This window comes from Halichoeres trimaculatus, unplaced genomic scaffold (assembly GCF_033239565.1).
Source record: "Halichoeres trimaculatus isolate MK-OKI-2021-1 unplaced genomic scaffold, fHalTri1.1 fHalTri1_scaffold_10, whole genome shotgun sequence".
Taxonomy (NCBI): Eukaryota; Metazoa; Chordata; class Actinopteri; order Labriformes; family Labridae; genus Halichoeres; species Halichoeres trimaculatus.
Genome location: NW_027437187.1, coordinates 2,898,538 through 2,919,338, shown reverse-complemented (window position 1 = coordinate 2,919,338; position 20,801 = coordinate 2,898,538). Strand labels below are relative to the sequence as shown.

Below are 20,801 nucleotides of genomic sequence, written 5' to 3'. Positions count from 1 at the left end.
TGTCATGACCGCAGCCTCATCTGATTGGTTAATCATTTTTGTTTTTTTCATCAAGGGATGCCAACTCAGCTTGGCTTCCTCGCGGACAACAGCGTGCAGTATCATATTTTCTCCATGCATTCGCCACAGAACATTTAGAAGGGCGCTGTTTTACACATTGTAAAACGCTCAATAAGTAGAGGACAGAAATAAGGGAGAGATGATAGTGATGAAACACAGAAGAATTATCGAAACTGTAAAAAAGGAGGGTTTTCATTAAAACACAGCTGCAGTCTGAAAAAAGAGAGGAAGCATGGCTTCCCTTGGCCTCCGGGAGAAAACGCCACTGCAATATACATCTTCGCAATGAGCACATCAGTATAGTATTATTAGCACAGTGCACCTATATAAGCTATATATTCTAACAGGTCCCGGGGGTATCGTGACATCCGTGCACTTGCATGTGACTGTCTCCATGTCCAGGAAAACACTAGTCATGGGTGTGTGGAATCTGATGCCCTGCTCCTTAAGTGCCGTTTTGATTGGCAAGTACTCTCTCTTTCAACTGCTGCAAATGCAGCAATGCATCCACTGTGTATGTTCTTCTGTAACAAAAAACCTTCTTCTTCTTCATTCTTCTGTCAGTTCTTTTGGACTGCTACTCCTCCTACAAAGTTCAACCAATTTTCACTGTTCAAACTTCAAAACGTGTGTCTCAGTGAGGACAAGGGGGCTATAACTTTTCAAGAACTTTTCACAAACACTTCCAGATATATTCATGAATTTATGCATTTATGCATGCATGCATATGTATGGCCTCATAGAGATGCTTAGGAACTTTTCAAAATTTTCTACCTTCAGGAATTTTTTTCGGCCTGCTTCAAACCCTTCTCATTTAGTCATACAGTATCTAACAAAAGTGAATACACCCCTCACATTTCCGCAGATATTTCATAATATCTTTTTATGGGACGACACTGGTGAAATGACACTTTTACACAATGAAAATTAGTCAATGTACATCTTATTTAATAGTGTAAATTTATTGTTCCCTCAAATTTACTCAAGATACAACCTAATCTTGTCCTGCTTCTGACAAAGTGGTTTTTAAAGCAAAAGGATGGAGCACTTTTTCACAAAATGGACAACTGTCAGGAAAAGTCAGCTCAAGAACCCATTTACTTCAATATCAATTCCTGAGGGGTTTTCTCAGAGATCAGTGGAATTTCACTCATTTGTCTCTTGCTGTCATGGGCCAATTTCTGGGTCTACAGACATGAAACTAACACGGACAGCTTCCTCAGGGTCTTTGAGTTCTCACAGTCTGTTCATTTTTCTCCTAGCCCTCACAGTTTTGGCAAGGTGACAGAAGATTTGGACTCTTGCTTTGCCACAAATGTCTTAAAAATAGACAGTAACAGGGGAGAGTTTTGTAGCTGCAGCTTAACAAGCACGTCACCATGACAACCTTTCATCTCATTCAGCTGTTTATACTAACTCATCAAAACATTTAGGAACAAAGACACGTGTGTTTGTTTATCTATCAGTGATTACCAATGCAGACAGGTTTACATGATTGAACACACACACACACACACGCACACACAGGGCACAAAGAATCACACTTTAACTGCATTTCAGAGATTAGACTTACATTTCCCTGAGTCAGCTCATTATTTTAATAGTAAATTTTTTTCTTCAATTTTAAATTTCTTTTTTTAATTCTTGAATTCATTCGGCCATTCAAACTTCTAAATCCACTTTTCCATTACAATGATTCATGCTTCATGATTTATTCATTTTAATTTTTGTTAGCGCAAGCTCTTCAAGACTTCGTTGGACCATTTTCAGACTTATCTTCAGTCAATCATGGTCAGCATTCTGCATTCACAGGGCAATTTCTTTAGAAACTGCTTTTCTAGGTCATCACTCTTGTTGCATAGTCAAGGTCCAAGAATATCCTTTTCCATGAAGGTCTTTTTCCAAGCTGCTCTGATGATATTTTCTTTGGTTGTGAATTTCAGGAATCTTACAAGTCCCACCGCACTTGTCTTTGATAACAGACATTCAGACTGATGTGACAGGATAGAAAGAGTCAAAGAATCAGCTGAAGTTTGTGTTAGTGCAGAGGCTAAACTGTTCTTCAGCAGCTCTTTGTGTTTGTATAGGGAGGAAACTCTCTCTCTTACACAGAACACAGACTCACTGAGGAACCAGAGGACCACAACCCAAAGCCAGGATAGAGAGGTTTAGTGAAGGTGGTCCTGAAGGTGTGGATGTGGATCAGTGAGTCAGAGGAGACTCTGTAGAAGGACAGAGTGCCAGCAGGACAGTCCAGGTACACGGCTACTCTGTGAGAGTCAGAGGACGAAGACAGAGGGCAGACTGTTCCTCTGTTATTGTGACGAACAGAGTAACCTTCATAAGAGCAGCTCAGACTCCAGGACTGATCATTAAACCCAAACTCACAATCATTACTTCTTTCTTTCCTGCTGATTCCTCTGTAACTCACTGATATATAAACCCATCCTCTCCACTTGACCTCCCAGTAACAGCGACCAGTCAGACCATTTTTACACAGCACCTGAGGATAGAAATCAAATCTGTCTGGATGATAAAGATATGACTGATTCTCATCCTCACGTGTCACCTTTCTGTTGTTTCCAGACAGTCTGAGCCCTTTGTGTGCCGTTTTTGAGCTCAGAGTGAGTTCACGGAAATCTGATGGAGAGAAAAAGACACAACACAGCAGCAGTTTATCATCAGACACACCTGAAGGCTTCATTCTTTGTTAGCTGACAGTCTGCTGTTTGCTCATCAGGAGTCAAACTGATTCCACACTTACACTTCTTCACACCAGGTTTTAACCTCTTCTGTCCACCATGGTCCACCCTGGAGGAAGAAACACAGTCAGAGTGATTTTCTGTCCAACATGAGTCCTAACTGCTGCTCAACATGAAGCAGTGATCCTCAGTTTGTCCCTGTGACAGAGAAACAGGCTGAAACTCCTCTGAACCAACTGTCTCCATCACTCTGTCCCTTTTTCTGACAGTGTGGAGATCCTAGAAGGAAAAGAATGCTGCTATCAGAGCTTCAACAAGAACATCTCTACAGCCCAGATTCGGAGATTTCTATTGAAAACATTTTTTTTTTTTCTATTTGATAGTCTTCTGCTTTCCTGATTCAGGCTGCTCTAACTCCTAACCCTGGCCTTTTTTGTAACATAAAACCAAGGTATATATAAAACTTAAACTTAGCTGCCAGTCATCCCTCATGTCCCCACAGCTTTGGGGTAAGAGTCAACAATCTTAAATAACACCACCCCAATCCTGGAATGACAGGTGACCGATGTGTTTTTTTCTGCACTGTTAAAAAAATGAAATTTTACAGGAAATGGTCCGTAATTTTTAACAGATTTTTCCCAATTTTTATTAAACAACAAAATGGTAGTAGATTTACAGTAATTTTCAGTAATTTTACGAAGTAAAAAAAAAAAAGAAAAAGATTTGAATTTTACGGTTATTAACCCTTAATTTTTAAAGTATTTTTTCTGCTTTTTCAAAAACATTACACAAAACTTAAAAATTACAGAAGTTATCTGTAAAATGACATCCTGGATGTTTCTTTGTAAGGTACTATGCCAATGATAGCGTAAAGCTAAACCCTTTACCCTCCGCACTCATGCTTGCAATTCTCTGTCAAAAAATCAAACAAACTGTAAAAAAACGATAAAAGCACTGGCAGCAAAGTTTCCAGACAGATACTGTAAAATGACAGGCAAACACTGTAAAAACATGGAACTACATGGAATAACTGTAAAAATACAGGACTTTATGGTGAAAAAATCAAAATCTGTAAAAAATGGTAAAAGCACTGGCAGCAAAGTTTCTAGACAAATACAGTAAAGTTACAGTCAAACCCTGTAATAAAGAACTACGTAAAAAAAAACTGTAAAAATTTCCAGAAATAAATTGTTTTTTGATCAGAGACAATTTTTTAAAAAAAGGAAAAACCTACGAATAGAATACACAGCCCTTCTCCTAAAAACACTTGTCCTCTCATGCATCACTGGTCATTTTGTTCTCCATCAGTTCTTGTCCTAAATTTTACTATTGTCCTTTTATTTCACAGCAAAGTCATTTTATTGTGACAGTGCTTGTAACCATGAGTGAGGAGGACACACTGTGGATATGAGACCCTGCATGTCTGTGCTCCACGGCAGGAACTGGTTATCTGTGCTCCAAGGAGCAGACCAGCTGTTTGTGCCTCTGAGGGGCTGTCTGCATCCCATGGGGCAGACAAGCTGTCTGTGCTCCAGGGAGCAGACTGGCTGTCTGTGCTCCAGGCAGCAGACCGGGTGTCTGTTCCTTCACCGAGCAGACCGGCTGCCTTCACACCAGGCAGTGGACCAGCTCTCTGTGCCTCATGGAGTGGACTGGCTGTCTGTGCTCCATTGTGCGGACCCTGTACCCAGTGATTTGTACGCTGTGTTTTGTTTTTAATTAACAAGATCTGTTGATGGTCTTTGCTATGTTGGTCAATTTTTGATAACAATGTTATTTAACTGACACAGCTGGTCCATGTAGTGCTGCACAGGCAGCATGTTCCCACAATGCAGTACTCCATTGTTTGGCAGAGTCTTATATCCACTGTGTGCCCTCCTCACTCACGGTTACAAAACACCATCACAACATAGAGTATTTTGCTGTAAAATGACAGAATTTTTCTGCAAAACTCTTTGCATTGTCACTTTAGTAAAGGTGTTTGACAGTAATAGTTTAGGAAAAATCTGTTAAACAATGTTATTTTTCTCTAAAGTTACATATTAATACTATAAAACTGCAGACATTTGTCTTTAGTTTTATGTACAGTTTGTTTTTATACACTACAATTTTGTTATTGTACATGGGAAAAAAAGTATTTTCACTGGAATTTACTGTAAATTATTGTGACTATTTCCTAGAATAAATAATTTATTCCATTAAATTACAGAGATTAACCTTAAAAAATTGATTTAAATGTGTTTTGACTGAATTTATGTTTTTTTTTTTTTTTTACAGTACAACGGACATTTGTAAAACTTTGAAATGCCGCGTTTTGATTTATCTTGACTGTAAAATCTAGTCCTGAATTTTTAAAGTTATTTCATGTAGTTCCATGTTTTTACAGTGTTTGCCTGTAATTTAACGGTATTTGTTTTATTACAGTGTGCGACTACAACAATAAGACCTTTAAGGAACTCAGGAGTCTGTTTAAAATTTACACTAATACGTGTTTAAAGATTCCCTCTTTCAAATGACTCTCACCAACCTACTTGTAACCAAAGGCTGTCACCCTCAAGTCTAAGAAGATATAAGTTGATCCTCTCTGCCCCCCCCCCCCCCGTGAAGGAACAGCCAATCACCATGTTGTACTGAGGTAAGGGATGTCTTGCAGATCATCGGGCACAGAAAGAACGGTTCAACACGAGAATAAAAAAAGATGCCGCTTCTGCCTTGGAAAGAAGTTTTTTTGGGCCTTGGGGGGGATGTTAGAAGCCTGGGAGGAAGATGGGAGTAAGTGGATTTTTTGCTGACTGAGCTCACTTCGTACAAGATCCCAAGCATACGGATGTGGGCCACCTCGGGCAAAACCTGGCTCTGCAGGCATTCCTCTAGCTTGGATGAACCAAAGGTGAACCTGAGCCAGCCCACGTACTGCATACTACAATTGGCCCAAATATCACGAAAAATTATGGCCCGCCTTTGGCTGAAAGGTACCTGTGCTCAATGGCACAGGTTGGCTGTCTTTGCTCTCCGTCTGTCCACCGGATGATACAGGTTGTCTGTCTGTGTGTTGCATGGCACACACTGGCTGTCTGTGTTCTGCATAACACATGTCTTTGTTCCACACTACAGATGGGCTACCTGTGTGCCATAGCATGTGCCAAACAAAATAATATTTAATTAGTGTTGATACAGAATCAACTGAAAAGGCTTCACAGTGACATACAGAGCATAGACAGCCAGTCCATTTCATGAAGCACTGACATCCAGTCCATGCCTCATGCAGAGCACAGACAGCCGGCCTGTACCATGGAGGGCTAACCAACAATCTGTGCTGTGTAGCGCAGACAACCTATTCCCCCCATACGACCACTCACTGTTCAGCAGGGTCTCATATCCACTGTGTTCTCTCCTCACTCACGGTTACAAAATGCCATCACAACACAAATGAATGTCTAATGATAAAATGCCCTTAAACATTCAAAATAATCAAACAAAACTTTTTTTAAATAACCCTTACTTAGAAAATTTGATTGCAAACAATTCTGGGTGAACAGTGCAGATCAAAGAATGGTTCATTGTAAAAACAGAACAACCATTGCTACCATGAGTGGGGAGGGAACAGCATTTATGGGGTACCTTGTGTTTCAGAAGTATTTTAAAGATGGGGTCTGTTCCTTGACAGATCATCTTATGGAATTTTTTGAGGTAAAAAAAATACCATTTCAGTCTCAATTCAGTCAAGAATTTAACACTTTATCTTGAACCGGCCTAACACTAGAAGTTTAACACTGGGGTATTTACAGTTCAGTATTTAGGTGCTTGCTTTTAGAGATTTAACACAGGGGAGTTTGCTGTGAATGGAAAAGCTCCTGACATTTACTCTATCATATAGCGGCCCCATATATGGGCCGGAAAAGCATGTGGTGTCGTCCAGATATAGGCCAGAAAGAAAACGTACAGCGACCCATGTCTGGTTGAGTGCTGTGTCATTTGTTATGCGTTTGGTGTACATCTAGCCATGTGAAGGCTTGGTTGTGGCCCACTTCTGATAAACAAGTGTGGACGTCTCTCGAGTGCCACTTTTTTTAATCCTGTATGTGGGCTGGATGAGCATGTGGAGTGTGGCCCAGATATGGGTCGGAAAGAAAACCACAGTGGCCCATGTCTGGTTGATTGCAGGGTCATTTGGTATGCTTTTGGTTTACACCTGGGAAAGTGATGGCTTAGTTGTGGCAAACAAGAGTGGCCCAAGTGTCATCATTCCACATGGAATGTTTGCCAGATGAACATGGAGTGTGGCCCAGATATGGGCCAGAGGAATTTTGCTATCAGGCTTGTTTTGAACAAAGTTTTTGGGATTCAAGCTGACTGTACTCCTTGGCTGATCGGACTTTACGTCGTCTTCCTTAATAGACTAAGATAAAAGTATGAGAAAATTCAGTTATGGAGTGTTTAGACAGAGGAATTCAGGGCCCACCCAGACCAAGTCAGCAGGAGGTCTTAAGTGCCAGAAAAAAAATGTTTTCTTTTGCTCATCCAGTCTTTGAGCTCTTGTTGTCTGGTTTTACCTCAGTGTGTCCAGTCTGCTGAGTGGATCCTCCACTAGAGCAGACAGCAGCCTCACTCCTGAGTCTCCTGGATGGTTGTAGCTCAGGTCCAGCTCTCTTAGGTGGGAGGGGTTGGATCTCAGAGCTGAGGCCAGAGAAGCACAGCCGCTCTCTGTGATCAGACATCCTGACAGACTGGAGATAGAGAAGAAAATCAGACTGTGAGGAAAAGTGAACTAGTTTGACCACTGTTATGAATATAACCTGAAACCTGACCTGAGAGTTTCCAGTTTACATTGTGGACTCTTCAGACCAGCAGACAGCAGCTCCACTCCTGAATCCTTCAGGTCGTTGTTACTCAGGTCCAGGTCTCTCAGACTGGAGGACTGTGAGCTGAGGACTGAGGACAGAGCTTCACAGCTTCTCTCTGACAGGTTACATCCACTCAGCCTGGAGAAGAATCAGTGTTTAGCACAGACTCAATGTTTCATATGTCATGAACAACATGTTTTGAATCTGTCATTGATCCACCTACACAGCTTTGTTGGAGGCTCTGATCACTGGCAGCAGCCTCAGAAGAGCCTCCTCTGAAGCAGAGTATTTCTTCAGGTCAAACAGGTCCAGATCTTTGTCTGAGGACAGTAAGATGAAGACCAGAGCTGACCACTGAGCAGGAGACAGTCGATCTGTGGAGAGACGTCCTGATCTCAGGGTCTGTTGGATCTGCTCCTCTAGAGAACGATCATTCAGTTCATTCAGACAGTGGAACAGGTTGATGCTTTTCTCTGCAGACACATCCTCATTGAGCTTCTTCTTGATGAACTGGACTGTTTTCTGACTGGTCTTTGAGTCACTTCCTGTCTGCGTCAGCAGACCTCTCAGGAGACTCTGATTGGTCTGCAGAGACAGACCCAGGAGGAAGCGCAGGAACAAGTCCAGGTGTCCGTTTGGACTCTGTAAGGCCTTGTCCACAGCACTCTGATGGAGGTGTTCCAGTGTAGGTTGGTCTCTAAAGGTCTCAGAGTTCAGGGATGATGTTTTTTGTTTTTCCATCAGGTTGAGTCCAGACTTGGTGAAGGTCAGATGGACGTGAAGAGCAGCCAGAAACTCCTGAACGCTCAGATGGATGAAGCAGAACACCTTGTCCTGGTACAGTCCTCTCTCCTCTCTAAAGATCTGTGTGAACACTCCTGAGTACACTGAGGCTGCTCTGATGTCGATGCCACACTCGGTCAGGTCTGATTCATAGAAGATCAGGTTTCCTTTCTGCAGCTGCTCAAAAGCCAGTTTTCCCAGAGACTCAATCATCTTCCTGCTCTCTGGACTCCAGAGAGGATCAGTCTCTGCTCCTCCATCAAACTTGATGCTCTTCACTTTGGACTGAACCACCAGGAAGTGGATGTACATCTGAGTCAGGGTCCTGGGCAGCTGTCCCCCCTCTCTGGTCTTCAGCAGGTCCTCCAGAACTGTGGCAGTGATCCAGCAGAAGACCGGGATGTGGCACATGATGTGGAGGCTTCTGGAGGTCTTGATGTGGGAGATGATGGTGCTGGTCTGCTCCTCATCTCTGGATCTCTTCCTGAAGTACTCCTCCTTCTGAGGGTCACTGAACCCTCTGACCTCTGTCACCATGTCAACACAGTCAGGAGGGATCTGATTGGCTGCTGCAGGTCGTGTGGTTATCCAGAGGCGAGCAGAGGGAAGCAGGTTCCCCCTGATGAGGTTTGTCAGCAGCACATCCACTGAGGTGGACTCTGTACCATCAGTCAGGACCTGGTTGTTGTGGAAGTCCAGAGGAAGTCGACACTCATCCAGACCGTCAAAGATGAAGAGGACCTGGAACTCTTCAAACCTGCAGAGTCCTGCTTCTTTGGTTTGAGGAAAGAAGTGATGAAGCAGTTCCACCAAGCTGAACTTTCTGTCTTTCAGCACATTCAGCTCTCTGAAAGAGAATGGAAATGTGAACTGGATGTCCTGGTTGCTTTTGTCTTCAGCCCAGTCCAGAGTGAACTTCTGTGTTAAGACAGTTTTCCCGATGCCAGCCACTCCCTTTGTCAGCACTCTTCTGATTGGTTCCTGTCTTCCAGGTGGGCCTTTAAAGAGGTCTTCTTGTCTGATGGTAGTTTCTGCTCTGTCTGGTGTCCTGGATGCTGCTTCAATCTGTCTGACCTCATGTTCCTCATTGACCTCTCCAGTCCCTCCCTCTGTGATGTAGAGCTCTGTGTAGATCTGGTTCAGAAGGGTTGGCTTTCCTGCTTTAGAGATCCCCTCAAACACACACTGGAACTTCTCCTTCAGCCCAGACTTCACTTTACGTCTGCACTCTGCAGAAGTTCCTGAAAGAAGAAAACAGAAATGTAATGAATGATGTGAAGCTACAATCAGTCTGATGAGTTTCTACTTTCTGACATCAGGAAGGATTTGATTTGGCTCCTCTCTGGAATCTCTTCAGCTCATCAGTTGTGAACAGTTTGTCACAGCTCATAGATGTGATCCAAATGTGAGCGTCATATTCAGAGCAGAGTTTGAAATGTAAACCTCTCCCATGTTGTCTCCATTTCCTCTTTCCATCATGTTCAATGTGTTCAAATCCTCTTACTGCTCTGCAGACAGTCAGCCAGCTCCTCCTGCTTCATTCTCCTCAGGAAGTGCAGAGTGATCTTCAGGAACGCCTCTCTGCTCCTCCTCTGCTCTTCATCCTCATCCTCCCTCTGACTCTCAAAGCATTCTGGGTAATCTGGACTCAGAGCTCTCTGGATCTCCTTCAGCTGGCTCTTTACGAAGCTGATGATGTTCTCCTGGAGCAGCTGGAACAGAAGAAAATGTCAGGTTGAACTTGTAGAAGGTCAGATCAGATCATGTGTGACAGACAGAAAGCCTGCTGGTCTGCAGAGTCCAGCATGGAGACTGGATCACAAAGCTGCTCCACCTCTTAGTCTGTGGATGCTCCTGTCTTCTACAAATCAAGTTTCTATGGAATAAACTTGATGATGGAGAAATCTCCTGGTGTGCTTTCTATGGCATCAAGAAAGTGCCAATTTGAGCATACACTCAAAAAAAATAACTCATCAGATGAACTCAAATTGTGGTCAGGATTTCCATCTATCTATCTATCTATCTATCTATCTATCTATCTATCTATCTATCTATCTATCTATCTATCTATCTATCTATCTATCTATCTATCTATCTATCTATCTATCTATCTATCTATCCATCCATCCATCCATCCATCCATCCATCCATCCATCCATCCATCTATCTATATAGAATCAGCTCCTATCACAGGTAACTGGCTCCACCTCCTTCTCATTTATCCCTGCAGCGTCTCAGCGCTTTAACACAGTTGGATAAACGCTGGGCTTTGTCCCGCCCCTTGGAGGCTGAGCGTCTCTGGGGGTCTATGAGGCATTGGGCTGACCTGGACGCTGGGCTTCTGTATGATGATTTGATGATCTACATGAGGCTGAATCCCTTTTTGATTGACAGTGCAATAAGCCAGTCAGCGATCTTGAAGTACAACCCTCCACTGGAGCACCTTCTGAGTTCTACATTTAATTGTTCTGGACTGATTTGGAGGCTTTATCGATCGCCAGCGAGTTTACCTTCCGTAAAACCAACAAGCGTTGTGTTTAAAGATTCTCTCTCTCTCTTTTCACCAATAAGCAGCTACAGTTGTGGAGCTTCTCCCCCTGTCACTCACACTTACAGCCTGCAGGTGTAGAGAGGAGCTTCTCCTGTTTAAAGTGGCTTAAGTCTTACACCCGCAACACAAAGGGCCAAGGCTGTTTAAGCAGTCTAGCTCTGTTGGCCATTGAGATTACACTGGTAAAATCCCTGGATAAAACACCTGGTTGGCACGACAGGATCACAGATAATTTTCTTTATATATATATTTATAAAAAATATAGTAGGACAAACAAGTATTGAATGTATCAACTTTTTTCTCATTACATTTATTTCCAAAGATGCAATTCAAACGAAATTTCTACCAGACATTGGTATTAACTCAAACAATCAAATCATGAAAAGAAATCACAACGTGCAGGTCCATAAATAATGATTATGTTGAATTAAGTACGTTAACACAGGAAAAAAGTATTGAACACACCATGGAGAGGCTGTATACTTTAACAAGGAATTGCACCATACCACCTGAAATCTGTCAGTAATTATTACTTTAACTTCCGATTAGTGCAAACCAACATCAGCTGGGCTAGAGCAAACTGATGGTCCTATAGTGGGATTATCGGTCTCAGACGAAGTGGTAGTTCTCAGGTGTTATCTACGTGAAGACATGGACCTGTCCTTCCATCAGTTGTTATTGGGGACATTGGATCTATCTCCAATAGGATGGACAAGCTAGCCGTGCTAACCCAGCCACAGAGGGAATACCAGAGTGCAGAGTAGCATCATGCTATTCACAGACATGGCTAATGGAGCTAACATCAGACACCAACGCCATGTTGGAAGAGCTTCACCTGCTGTGAGCAGACAGGATCCAGGAGACAGAGACTGAACAGACTGCTGAAGAATATCAGTCCTGGACCCTGTGGAGGTGGAGACTGGCTGACTGAAGATTGATGGAGAAGCTGTCAGCATCTACTGTATTTTCTTATGGACCTTTTTGCACTTTCTTACTTTTGTTTTCTTAATTGCTGCTGTGACTTCTGAATTTCCACTCAGGGACAAATAAATCATTTTCTATTCAATTCTATTCTATCTAATTCTATTCTATTCTATTCTATTCTATTCTATTCTATTCTATTCTATTCTATTCTAAACAGTGATGGTACCATGTATTGTGAAGGAAAGAAAATATTTTCCAAACACAAAAATTACTAAAACATCAAACAATTATATTTGACAATAATCACCCCAACTTTGTACAGTAAGTACATAGGATATATGATAACTTGTTATTAGATTTTGGCTATATATATATATATACATATATATATATATATATATATATATATATATATATATATATATATATATATATATATATATATATATATATATATATATATATATATATATATATATATATATATATATATATATATATATATATATATATATATATATATATATATATATATATATATATATATATGTATATATATATATACACATACATACATACATATAGTCTGCGTCTGTGTGTGCGCTCTGATTGTCAGGAGGATCTGTGTTTGTACATTTACACACCATCAATATGGAGTCCAGCTGTGTGTGATGCTGCTGGGCAGACTGACCAATGGGAGCCTCTGATCTCTGAACTCTGTGGAACAAACAGAAGATTATGGAGTGTTTCTAACAGAATGACACACAGGGCTCTAATTTCGCAGACCAGGCGCAAGCGCCGGCGCACCTGCCCTGCGCCGGCCTTCGCTGCGCGGACAGGGTGTGACTGGCACACTTTGCAAGTTTCTGCTGTGCCAAGAGAGGTGCAGTCAAGGGGCAAAGGAGCGCAGAGGACTCAGCGCAAATGGCAGAGAGGGAGGAGAAAAGGCGTGAGTGGGTTTAACACAGCCGAGCGCTGTTTTCACCAATCAAATGAGCGCCTCTCCTCACCTTTAAATGCCCTGCGGCCGAGGCGCAGCATCTGATTGGTCTGAGTGATCCCCAGCACCGCGGAAAGTGCTGGAAAGACCCAGTAGCTGAGACGGTCAGAGCCACTGTCCCTGCAGCAGGAGAATGGACAGTGGGACACATTGGAGGACACAAAGTGCGTCACCGTGTGGGCCAGCTCCTGGGACAGATTTAATCTGTTCCTTTGTCATTAATAGGAGAACAACATGAAGAGACAGTTACACAGCTGGCTTATCCATTCAGAATACTTTTGATCCACCTGCACTCCTGGTTTGTCATCACCAAATAGCAGAGCCTTTGGTGATATACTGTATACTCTCCCAGTGTCTCCACCTCATCCTCCTTACAATAATGTACTCCATCTTTTTAGATCACATTAAAAATAAAGACTAAAACAGAGAAATATGAGAAATCACGGGTAAATCCTGAGTGACATACATTTATTTTGTCTCTTTTTTTCTTCGTCTTTTCTCTCCCTCTTTTCTTTGAATTAAATGAAATGAGAGAAGCCAGATATATACTCAGTATCAGATGTTAAGGCTGTTTATTGTTTAATTGTAAGATCAATCAATCAATCAAGTTTGATGTGCATCAAACTTCCAGCTGCCGTCAGGTTAACTTTCCATTATGACAAACGGCTTTAATCTGACATCAGATGTGACGGACAGTTAATATAGATATAAATCTATATGCTGGTTCAGACAGTTACATTAAATAGTGATTGCTGTGATTGCTTATTGCATTAAAATGTGCCTGACACTCTGGAAACCTGCCTCTGAGGCTTTGTTGACATGTGCGCCTGTCACCAAATTACAGCTGCAGAGGGTGCGCTCTGCTTTGCGCCGAGAATAGACCAGGCTGGAGCTGGCGAGCATTCAGCGCACTTTCTACACTGTTTTTGGCACAAAATTGTCACTGCACCAACATTAATCTGCTGACACCTCCCCCTGGTGCGCCGTCAACTCCACTTGGCGTGCAGTCACACCCATCTCTGCGCAGACGGTCTACCAAATTGTCAAATTGGCAGCTCACGGCGGTGCGCCGCACGAAATTAGCACTGCGGCACAAAATTAGAGCCCACAGTGTTCATGTGATAGACTCTATCTGCTGGATCCTCCTACAAACACAGGACACACATGAAGAGACATGCTGAGTCCAGGTCTTTCTGCCTCCAGTCCTGTTAACTGCTGTTGGATCCTGATAGAAAGACAAAGACTGAAACATGTTCACCTTCACAGAGAAAACACCAAGCACAGTTAGGATCAGATGTTTCACACACAACAACAGGAAGTTACCTTAGACACACTCACCTTTCATCAACATGAATCTCTCCATCTTCAAAATCATTTTGTCTGTCTGCAGACCAGTCACTACTTAAGGACGCACAGTTGGATCCAGGTCCAGGAGAGTCTCGTCTCCGGTGTGTGACACTGACAGAATCACAAACACTGATGAATAAACATGAAAACTGAAAATCCTCCAGGTTTAATATTTCACTACCCCTCTTCTCCATCTAATATCTTGAAAATACTAAGCTTCCCAATGAGTCATGTGGCATTTTCCACAACTACCTGTCATCTTTCAGCACTCACCTCAGCAACAGAGCTGCCTCCACTGGCCCTGTGTGCTGCTTCTTCTTCTGCCTCACTCTCAGTCTCTTCCACCTTTATCAGGAGACATGGAGATGCATTGAGCATACTGATAATTGAAATTAGGTTAATGTAGACTTTTCATATGAAGATTTCTGTGATAAAGATAAAGATAAAATATACTTTATTCTTCCCCGAAGGGAAATTCATGTTGTTTGGGCTCATCTTCCGATTAGAAAGAATTATACACTCTGATGGCTGCAGGGAGGAACGATCTTCAGTATTTCTCAGTCCTGCAGCGCACAGAGGTGAGTCGTCCCCTGCTGCTTTTTCTCTGGACAATGATGGTGTGAAGTGGAATGATGCTGCTCAGTCTTGTTATCAGTGTATGAAATACACAGGTAGAATAGCAGCCTACTAATTATGTAGGTTACATTAGAAATGTATCACTTCCCTGATACATGACTGAACAGTTTGATAGTTCAGAAATGGTCAAATGTGTGTTCATACCTGAAGTCTTTTTTTAATGAATGGCAGAGAGTAATAATGTCACAAGAGAAAAAAGTGAAAAAAGATCCAAGGTTTGTTCAAAACTGCAAATAAACTTCCTTCAGTTGATTCTTGCTTTGTAACGTTGTAATTTATCTTGGCTTTGGATCAGCAAAAATGACTCAAGAGAGATACTCTGACAGATATTTCAAACTGTTTATTTCTATTTCATGTATTTATTTAATTTTTCTTAATCTTAGTTTTCCAAACTTTTGAAACTTACGGTCCATTTAAGAGTCTACAACAAATCACAGTGAAATATGAACATTTACCCATTAGATTGTTCAGTTTTTTTTTTGTTTTTTTTTCCCCTTGGTTTTAAATAAACCAAAAAGATTCAACAGAAAAACTTCCAAAGCGCCTTCATAGTGCAGTTTATATGCAGTCTGGACGTAGAGGGCTGACCACCTCCTGCTCTGACTGCAGCTGAGAGGGACTGCTGTTTAGTACACTTGGCTTCCTGAGAGTGCTCTGAGACAGGGAGGGGCTCACAGCAGCATCAGCTGCACACTGAGAGGAGCAGCAACAATACGGGTTGTGACATCACAGTCTCTTGAGTGTCCAATGATACTAGGAAAAAGTCACTAGATTTGTCACTAGTTGCCTTTTGGGATAAAAAAAAATAAATAAAAAAAGAAAGGTCTCTAGAGGGGTCTGAGTATTCACTAAAGGTGGCTCAAAAAAGCTAGGTTGGCAGCACTGCTCCTCCACAGGGTGTCTGCTGAAACAACATGCCAGCTGGCTGGCTTGGGTTGCTCACCTGCTAACATTCTTATATAAAAAGCTGGCTGAGTTCTGCCATCAACTTAACTGTTTGGTCACTCAAGGAAAAGCTCATAAGTTTTTTTTTTATAAAACTTGAGAAACTTGGGAATACTCAGGCAACTCAAACTTACTTTCCTGTTCTTCGAAAACAAAACAAAACAAAACAAAAAAAACTTCTCATGTCCACCTTTTTTTGATCCTATTCATTCTAAGTGCCTGTATGATATGGCTGTGTGGTAGGAAACCAGAAAAATGTGGAGTGGAGTTCTACTGGAATTTGTATTCCCCCTACCGATAAAGTGGAACAGATTTCCATGAGAAGTGGCTTTCTGTAGGAAACCAGTAAACCACGGAGTAGATTTCTATTGATATAGGTATTCTTCAAAATAAAAATGGAACGTCGGAGCAGATATGCACTCGTATTTTTGACGGCAAATGGGGGGCATCAAAACTGCTTCTTTTTTTTTTAAATAGAAGGGGACACAACCCCCCTGTATGTATTGTGGTGACGCCCGTGGAAAAGGGTCCAGTTAGAGATCCTGGTCTCACCTCTGAGCTCTGGTCTGGCTTTCCTGGTCCCCACACAGAGGGAGGGTTCTGGAGGGAGGGGCTCCCTCCTCTCTGTCCTCACACTGATCCATAGCAGAGCCCCCACCTTCACACAAACACAACAACATGTTCATTCATTACAACAAGCTTCACAGCACAGGACACACATTAGTTCTCCTTCCTCTCAGGAACATGACACAGATCTTCAGGACTGACACAAACCTTGGTGGAGCCACCAACGGGACCTGAGAAACCCAGACACAGCCCCCACACCCTCCAGAAACACACTCCTCTTTACCTCTCATGTGTCCAGCTGTACTGGATCAGTTTGAGCTCATATCACTGTTCTCCTTAACTGAGGTGGTTCACCATCTGTGGTCCACTTCACTGGCCCTTGGATAGGACCCCCTCTGGTCTTCTTCAGCAAGTATCTGACAGCATTAGACACCGTGTTCTTTCATCCTAAATACTTTTCTTGCCTCTCGTTCTGATTTAGGTGTTTTTAAACATGCTGCTGTGCAGCCCCTGATGAAAAGCTCTCCATCCCACTGTTTCTATAAACTCCTGGCTCTGGTTGTTCCATTTCAACTTGGTTGATTTTGGTTTATTTTAAGTCCTAATTCTGATGCCTTAAGTTGAAAATAATATTTATTTTTAAGACAAGTGAGCCTGCCATTATTGTTGGAACATTAAGGCTCTCTGAAGTGAACTGTGACATACATAGACTTTTTTCCTTCATCAAATATCACTGTCATACAGTTCTGCCACAGTTACCTTGAAAAGTGACCTGATTACTCTTTTAAAAAGTAACTTAGTTACTTGACCAATAACTTGATTTTAAAAGTAACTAAGTTAGATTACAAGTTACTTTTTAGTGGCATTTAGCAGCAGCTGACAACACCCCCACCACCTCAAAGAGCTGACTGATTCAGCAAAATTGTGAGATTGTAGTTAAAATATATAATGAAAAAAAGACTACATGTTTTGTTATAAAGGAAAATGCAGAGATTATTGATAGTTGTAAAAAATATGTACTTCAAGTTTCAACAGCATAAATAACAATTTTACACATTTTGAAATTTATAATACAACTAGAGCGCTTATACTGAACTATTATTGTTGCACTTCAGTAGTGTTCAGATTTTTTTTTTTTTCTTTTTGGTACAGTTCAGTTTTAATCAGTTTTATTTTTTGTTAGAGCAGTAGCCTTTTGATCCTCCAAAATACAAATAAGCAAAATTTAATATTTAAGTGTGGGCTAAACATAATCAGAAATATTACGCATAGTTTAAGTATTTTTCCAACGATAACTTCACCAACAAGAACCACAACACAGAGCGTGACAGTTATTGACAATATCTTTAAAAATGTATCAGAGGGAATTGAAGTCAGTGGGCTCATGATGACAGATATTTGGATCACTTACCTGTCTACACAGTCTACAAAAAACTCAAAAGTTATTGTTATTATTATTTTTGTATTGAATATATCTTTTTTTAATGACAGAATGTAATAAGTTGCCTCTCAGCAGCAGTTGGAAGAAGCAGTGCAAGATAAGAACCTGCTAGATGCTTGAAATGTACGGAGGACCAAAACTGCCAATATAAAAAAATAGATAAAAAAAAAAATTTAAAAAGAAAATAAAAAATTGCTCTCTGTTCCCCTACCGCCTGCCCCACCTATCCTTTGTTTTTAATGCAACACAACATTCGCTTTTTTGGCCCAGGCAGGGAGAGGAGGGGTTGGTGGACCCCCACTGGACCTGTTTTTCCCCAGCATTAATACTTGTCTAGGAGCAAGTTGCAGAATAATGGGGTGTGGGGGTGGGTTGGTGGTATAGGGTTTGTCACTGGCATAGGCTTGGTGCAGCTGTGGGGCTTGGGCCTTGCTGGTTATGGGCCCTGGGGGGCGGGTTGGTCCCGCTGGCTCCCGTACCCCTTGGTGGGCTGTGGTGCATGATCCTTCGGCCTGTTACTCGCTGGGGGCCTCGGCATGGCGGGCTCCCTGTGGGGTGCTGTCCTGTGCAGGTTGCTGGGGGGCCTCTCTCGTTGCTTGGGCAGCGGTCTCCGAGGTTTCTCATGGCCTTGGATTTTCTGGGGGGCGGGCCGTGACCTCCATCCCATCGCTACATGCCCACATCTTGCCCCACCTGGCCTGGCTGTGGTTCGTGGCCTCCCCTCTGGGAAGTGGTCTGGTCCTGGGGAAACTGGCTCTTGGGTGGCTTGGGGCCTCCGGCCTGCCGCGGGGGTGTGGGGGTGGCTGGGTGCTGGTGGTGGGGGTCTCTTTGGGCCGGGTGGACGGGTGGTCAGGGAGGGCAGGCACCATGGGGGACCACTGCTCTGGGCCCTGGGTGCTGTCTTTGGTATTGGCGGGGAGGCGGGTCTGTGCCCCCTTGAGTCCTGGGGCTGTCCCTGGGCCTGGTAGTTTGGGGACTGTGTGGGGGGGTTCCGGGGGCCCTGGTGGCCCGGGGGGGCGCCCATGGCTGTGTTTTACTTACTTGGGTATTCGGTGACCACCTCACACACATGCAGATACTCAGTCTCCTGTAGAGTCTGACTAAGAGATATGATAGATGAGTTGGGTACTCTTACACATCTTCTCACATCCTGTGATGCATGCCACTCTATGTCCTATCCACGTAGGCCCACAGTCCCCACACTTTCAAGACCCCACATTTCTGGTGTCCCTGGTTTCGTACAACCTTTACTTCCTGTATTGAATTAGCCCAGCACTTGAACTGCTATCTTAAATCAACAATAGTAGATGTTTGTCCTCCCTTCTGTTTGTCTTGTCTCGTCCTGTCTGTCATTACTTCCGCTTCTTTCACACTGTGGTGTGGCACGGCCCTCCCCTTCAGCTCACATCAGGGGTTAAATAAAGTTCAGAATGATGGAGTAGCCTACAGCAGTGTTTCTCAACCCTGGTCCAGGGTACCCCTGCCCTGCATGTTTTAGATGTTACCCCACTCCAGCACACCTGATTCAAATGAATAGCTCGTTATCAGGCTCCAGCAGAGCTTGATGACGAGCTGATCATTTGACTCAGGTGTGGCGTCAAAAAAAAAAACAAAAAAGAAAAAAAAACAGATCTTTATATAAGTGTAAAAAAAAAGGATTAAAAGTAAAAATAAATACAAAATAAATGTGGTTGAATTAAAGATTACTTTATAAGTAAATAAAAGCGCTCTGCTCTCATATTTATTTACTTTATGTGGCACATACCGCTAGCATGAAATACAGCAGAAAAAAAAATATTTCAATGAGGGGTGGTCCTCAGTGATACTTGAGTGGAACTGTCTGCCCATTGGTGGATCCACAAGTGAGTGCAGTATATGACAGGGTTTGTCTGGCAACAGCCTCAGCAAGAGGAATATACATACATACATATATACATACACACACACACACACACACACACACACACACACACACACACACACACACACACACACACATATATATATATATATATATATATATATATATATATATTTATATACAGCATATATACAGCATATATACAGCAGGTCAAATAAATCCTTCTCCTGAATATGCTGCTGCTTATTATCATCTTATTATTATTATTATTATGTCACATCTTTTTCACATCTTTATGTCCATGTTCTTTTTCTGACATGTTTTACGTTTGTTGGTCAGTCTCAGCTCTTTTTAAATGTTCTTGATAAATACATTTGACTTGACTGAAAGATTTATGTCGCAGTCAGGAAACAAAAAGAGGAACCAAATGCACATGACCTGTCAGTTATGACTGACCAATCCATGAATCTCAGAATTCAGAAAGGTCAGAGAAAATATCTAAAACAAAATGAAATGAACTGAAGTAGACTCTAATTTTAAAATCAACCAAAAAGAAGTTTGGACCTCAGCCCAATTATGATTCAAGGAAAATGTGTCTGTCCACAAATCATTCACTTCACCCACTTTTCAACATCAATTCAGCTTCTTCACAGAGTTTAAGATCATTTTCATTCATTTTCACAAGTCTTCAAAGTTTCCAAACCTGAATCAGAGAAGAGAACGGATGAGACAGGCAGCGGTGCTTCTTTTCACTGCAGCTTCACTCAGCAGAATGAGGAAGAAGAGGAAGTCTGCTGTTTGAGCTGTAAGCACTGACCGCAGGTTTCTGTGCTTTAAGGAAGCGTGGTTCACTTCCTCAGTGTGCTCTCTTCTCTGTGCTTTAAGGGAGTGTGGTTCTTGTTCTCAGTATGCTGTCTTCTCTGTGTGTATAGTGTCAGCTGTATTGTGTATCACACAGTCATTTGTTAAGCATCCCTGAGAATCAGGATTTCCCTTTACCTTGAAGTTGAAGGTCCTCACCACTGAAGATGTTTTAAAATGTGCTTCCTTTCTATACTGACTGCTCTGACAGTGTTCTCTCTTGTATTCATGTATGATTTTAAACCCAGCATTTTAAACCTAAATGAAGCCAGGGCTGAT

General features: G+C 42.2%; 1 protein-coding gene across 1 annotated transcript; it reads right to left on the bottom strand.

Annotated features, from left to right (window-relative positions):
* Positions 1 to 1,070: 1,070 nt before the first annotated feature.
* Positions 1,071 to 20,425, bottom strand: LOC141796318 (NLR family CARD domain-containing protein 3-like). The gene is made up of 11 exons (XM_074677356.1): positions 20,365 to 20,425; positions 16,345 to 16,450; positions 14,485 to 14,556; positions 14,203 to 14,322; positions 12,509 to 12,581; positions 9,894 to 10,101; positions 7,830 to 9,630; positions 7,571 to 7,744; positions 7,316 to 7,489; positions 2,825 to 2,871; positions 1,071 to 2,700 (listed from the first exon to the last, which is right to left on the bottom strand). The coding sequence occupies exons 2-11, from the start codon at positions 16,434 to 16,436 to the stop codon at positions 2,165 to 2,167; spliced, it is 3,297 nt and encodes a 1,098-aa protein (XP_074533457.1). The 5' UTR covers positions 16,437 to 16,450; positions 20,365 to 20,425; the 3' UTR covers positions 1,071 to 2,164.
* Positions 20,426 to 20,801: the final 376 nt, after the last annotated feature.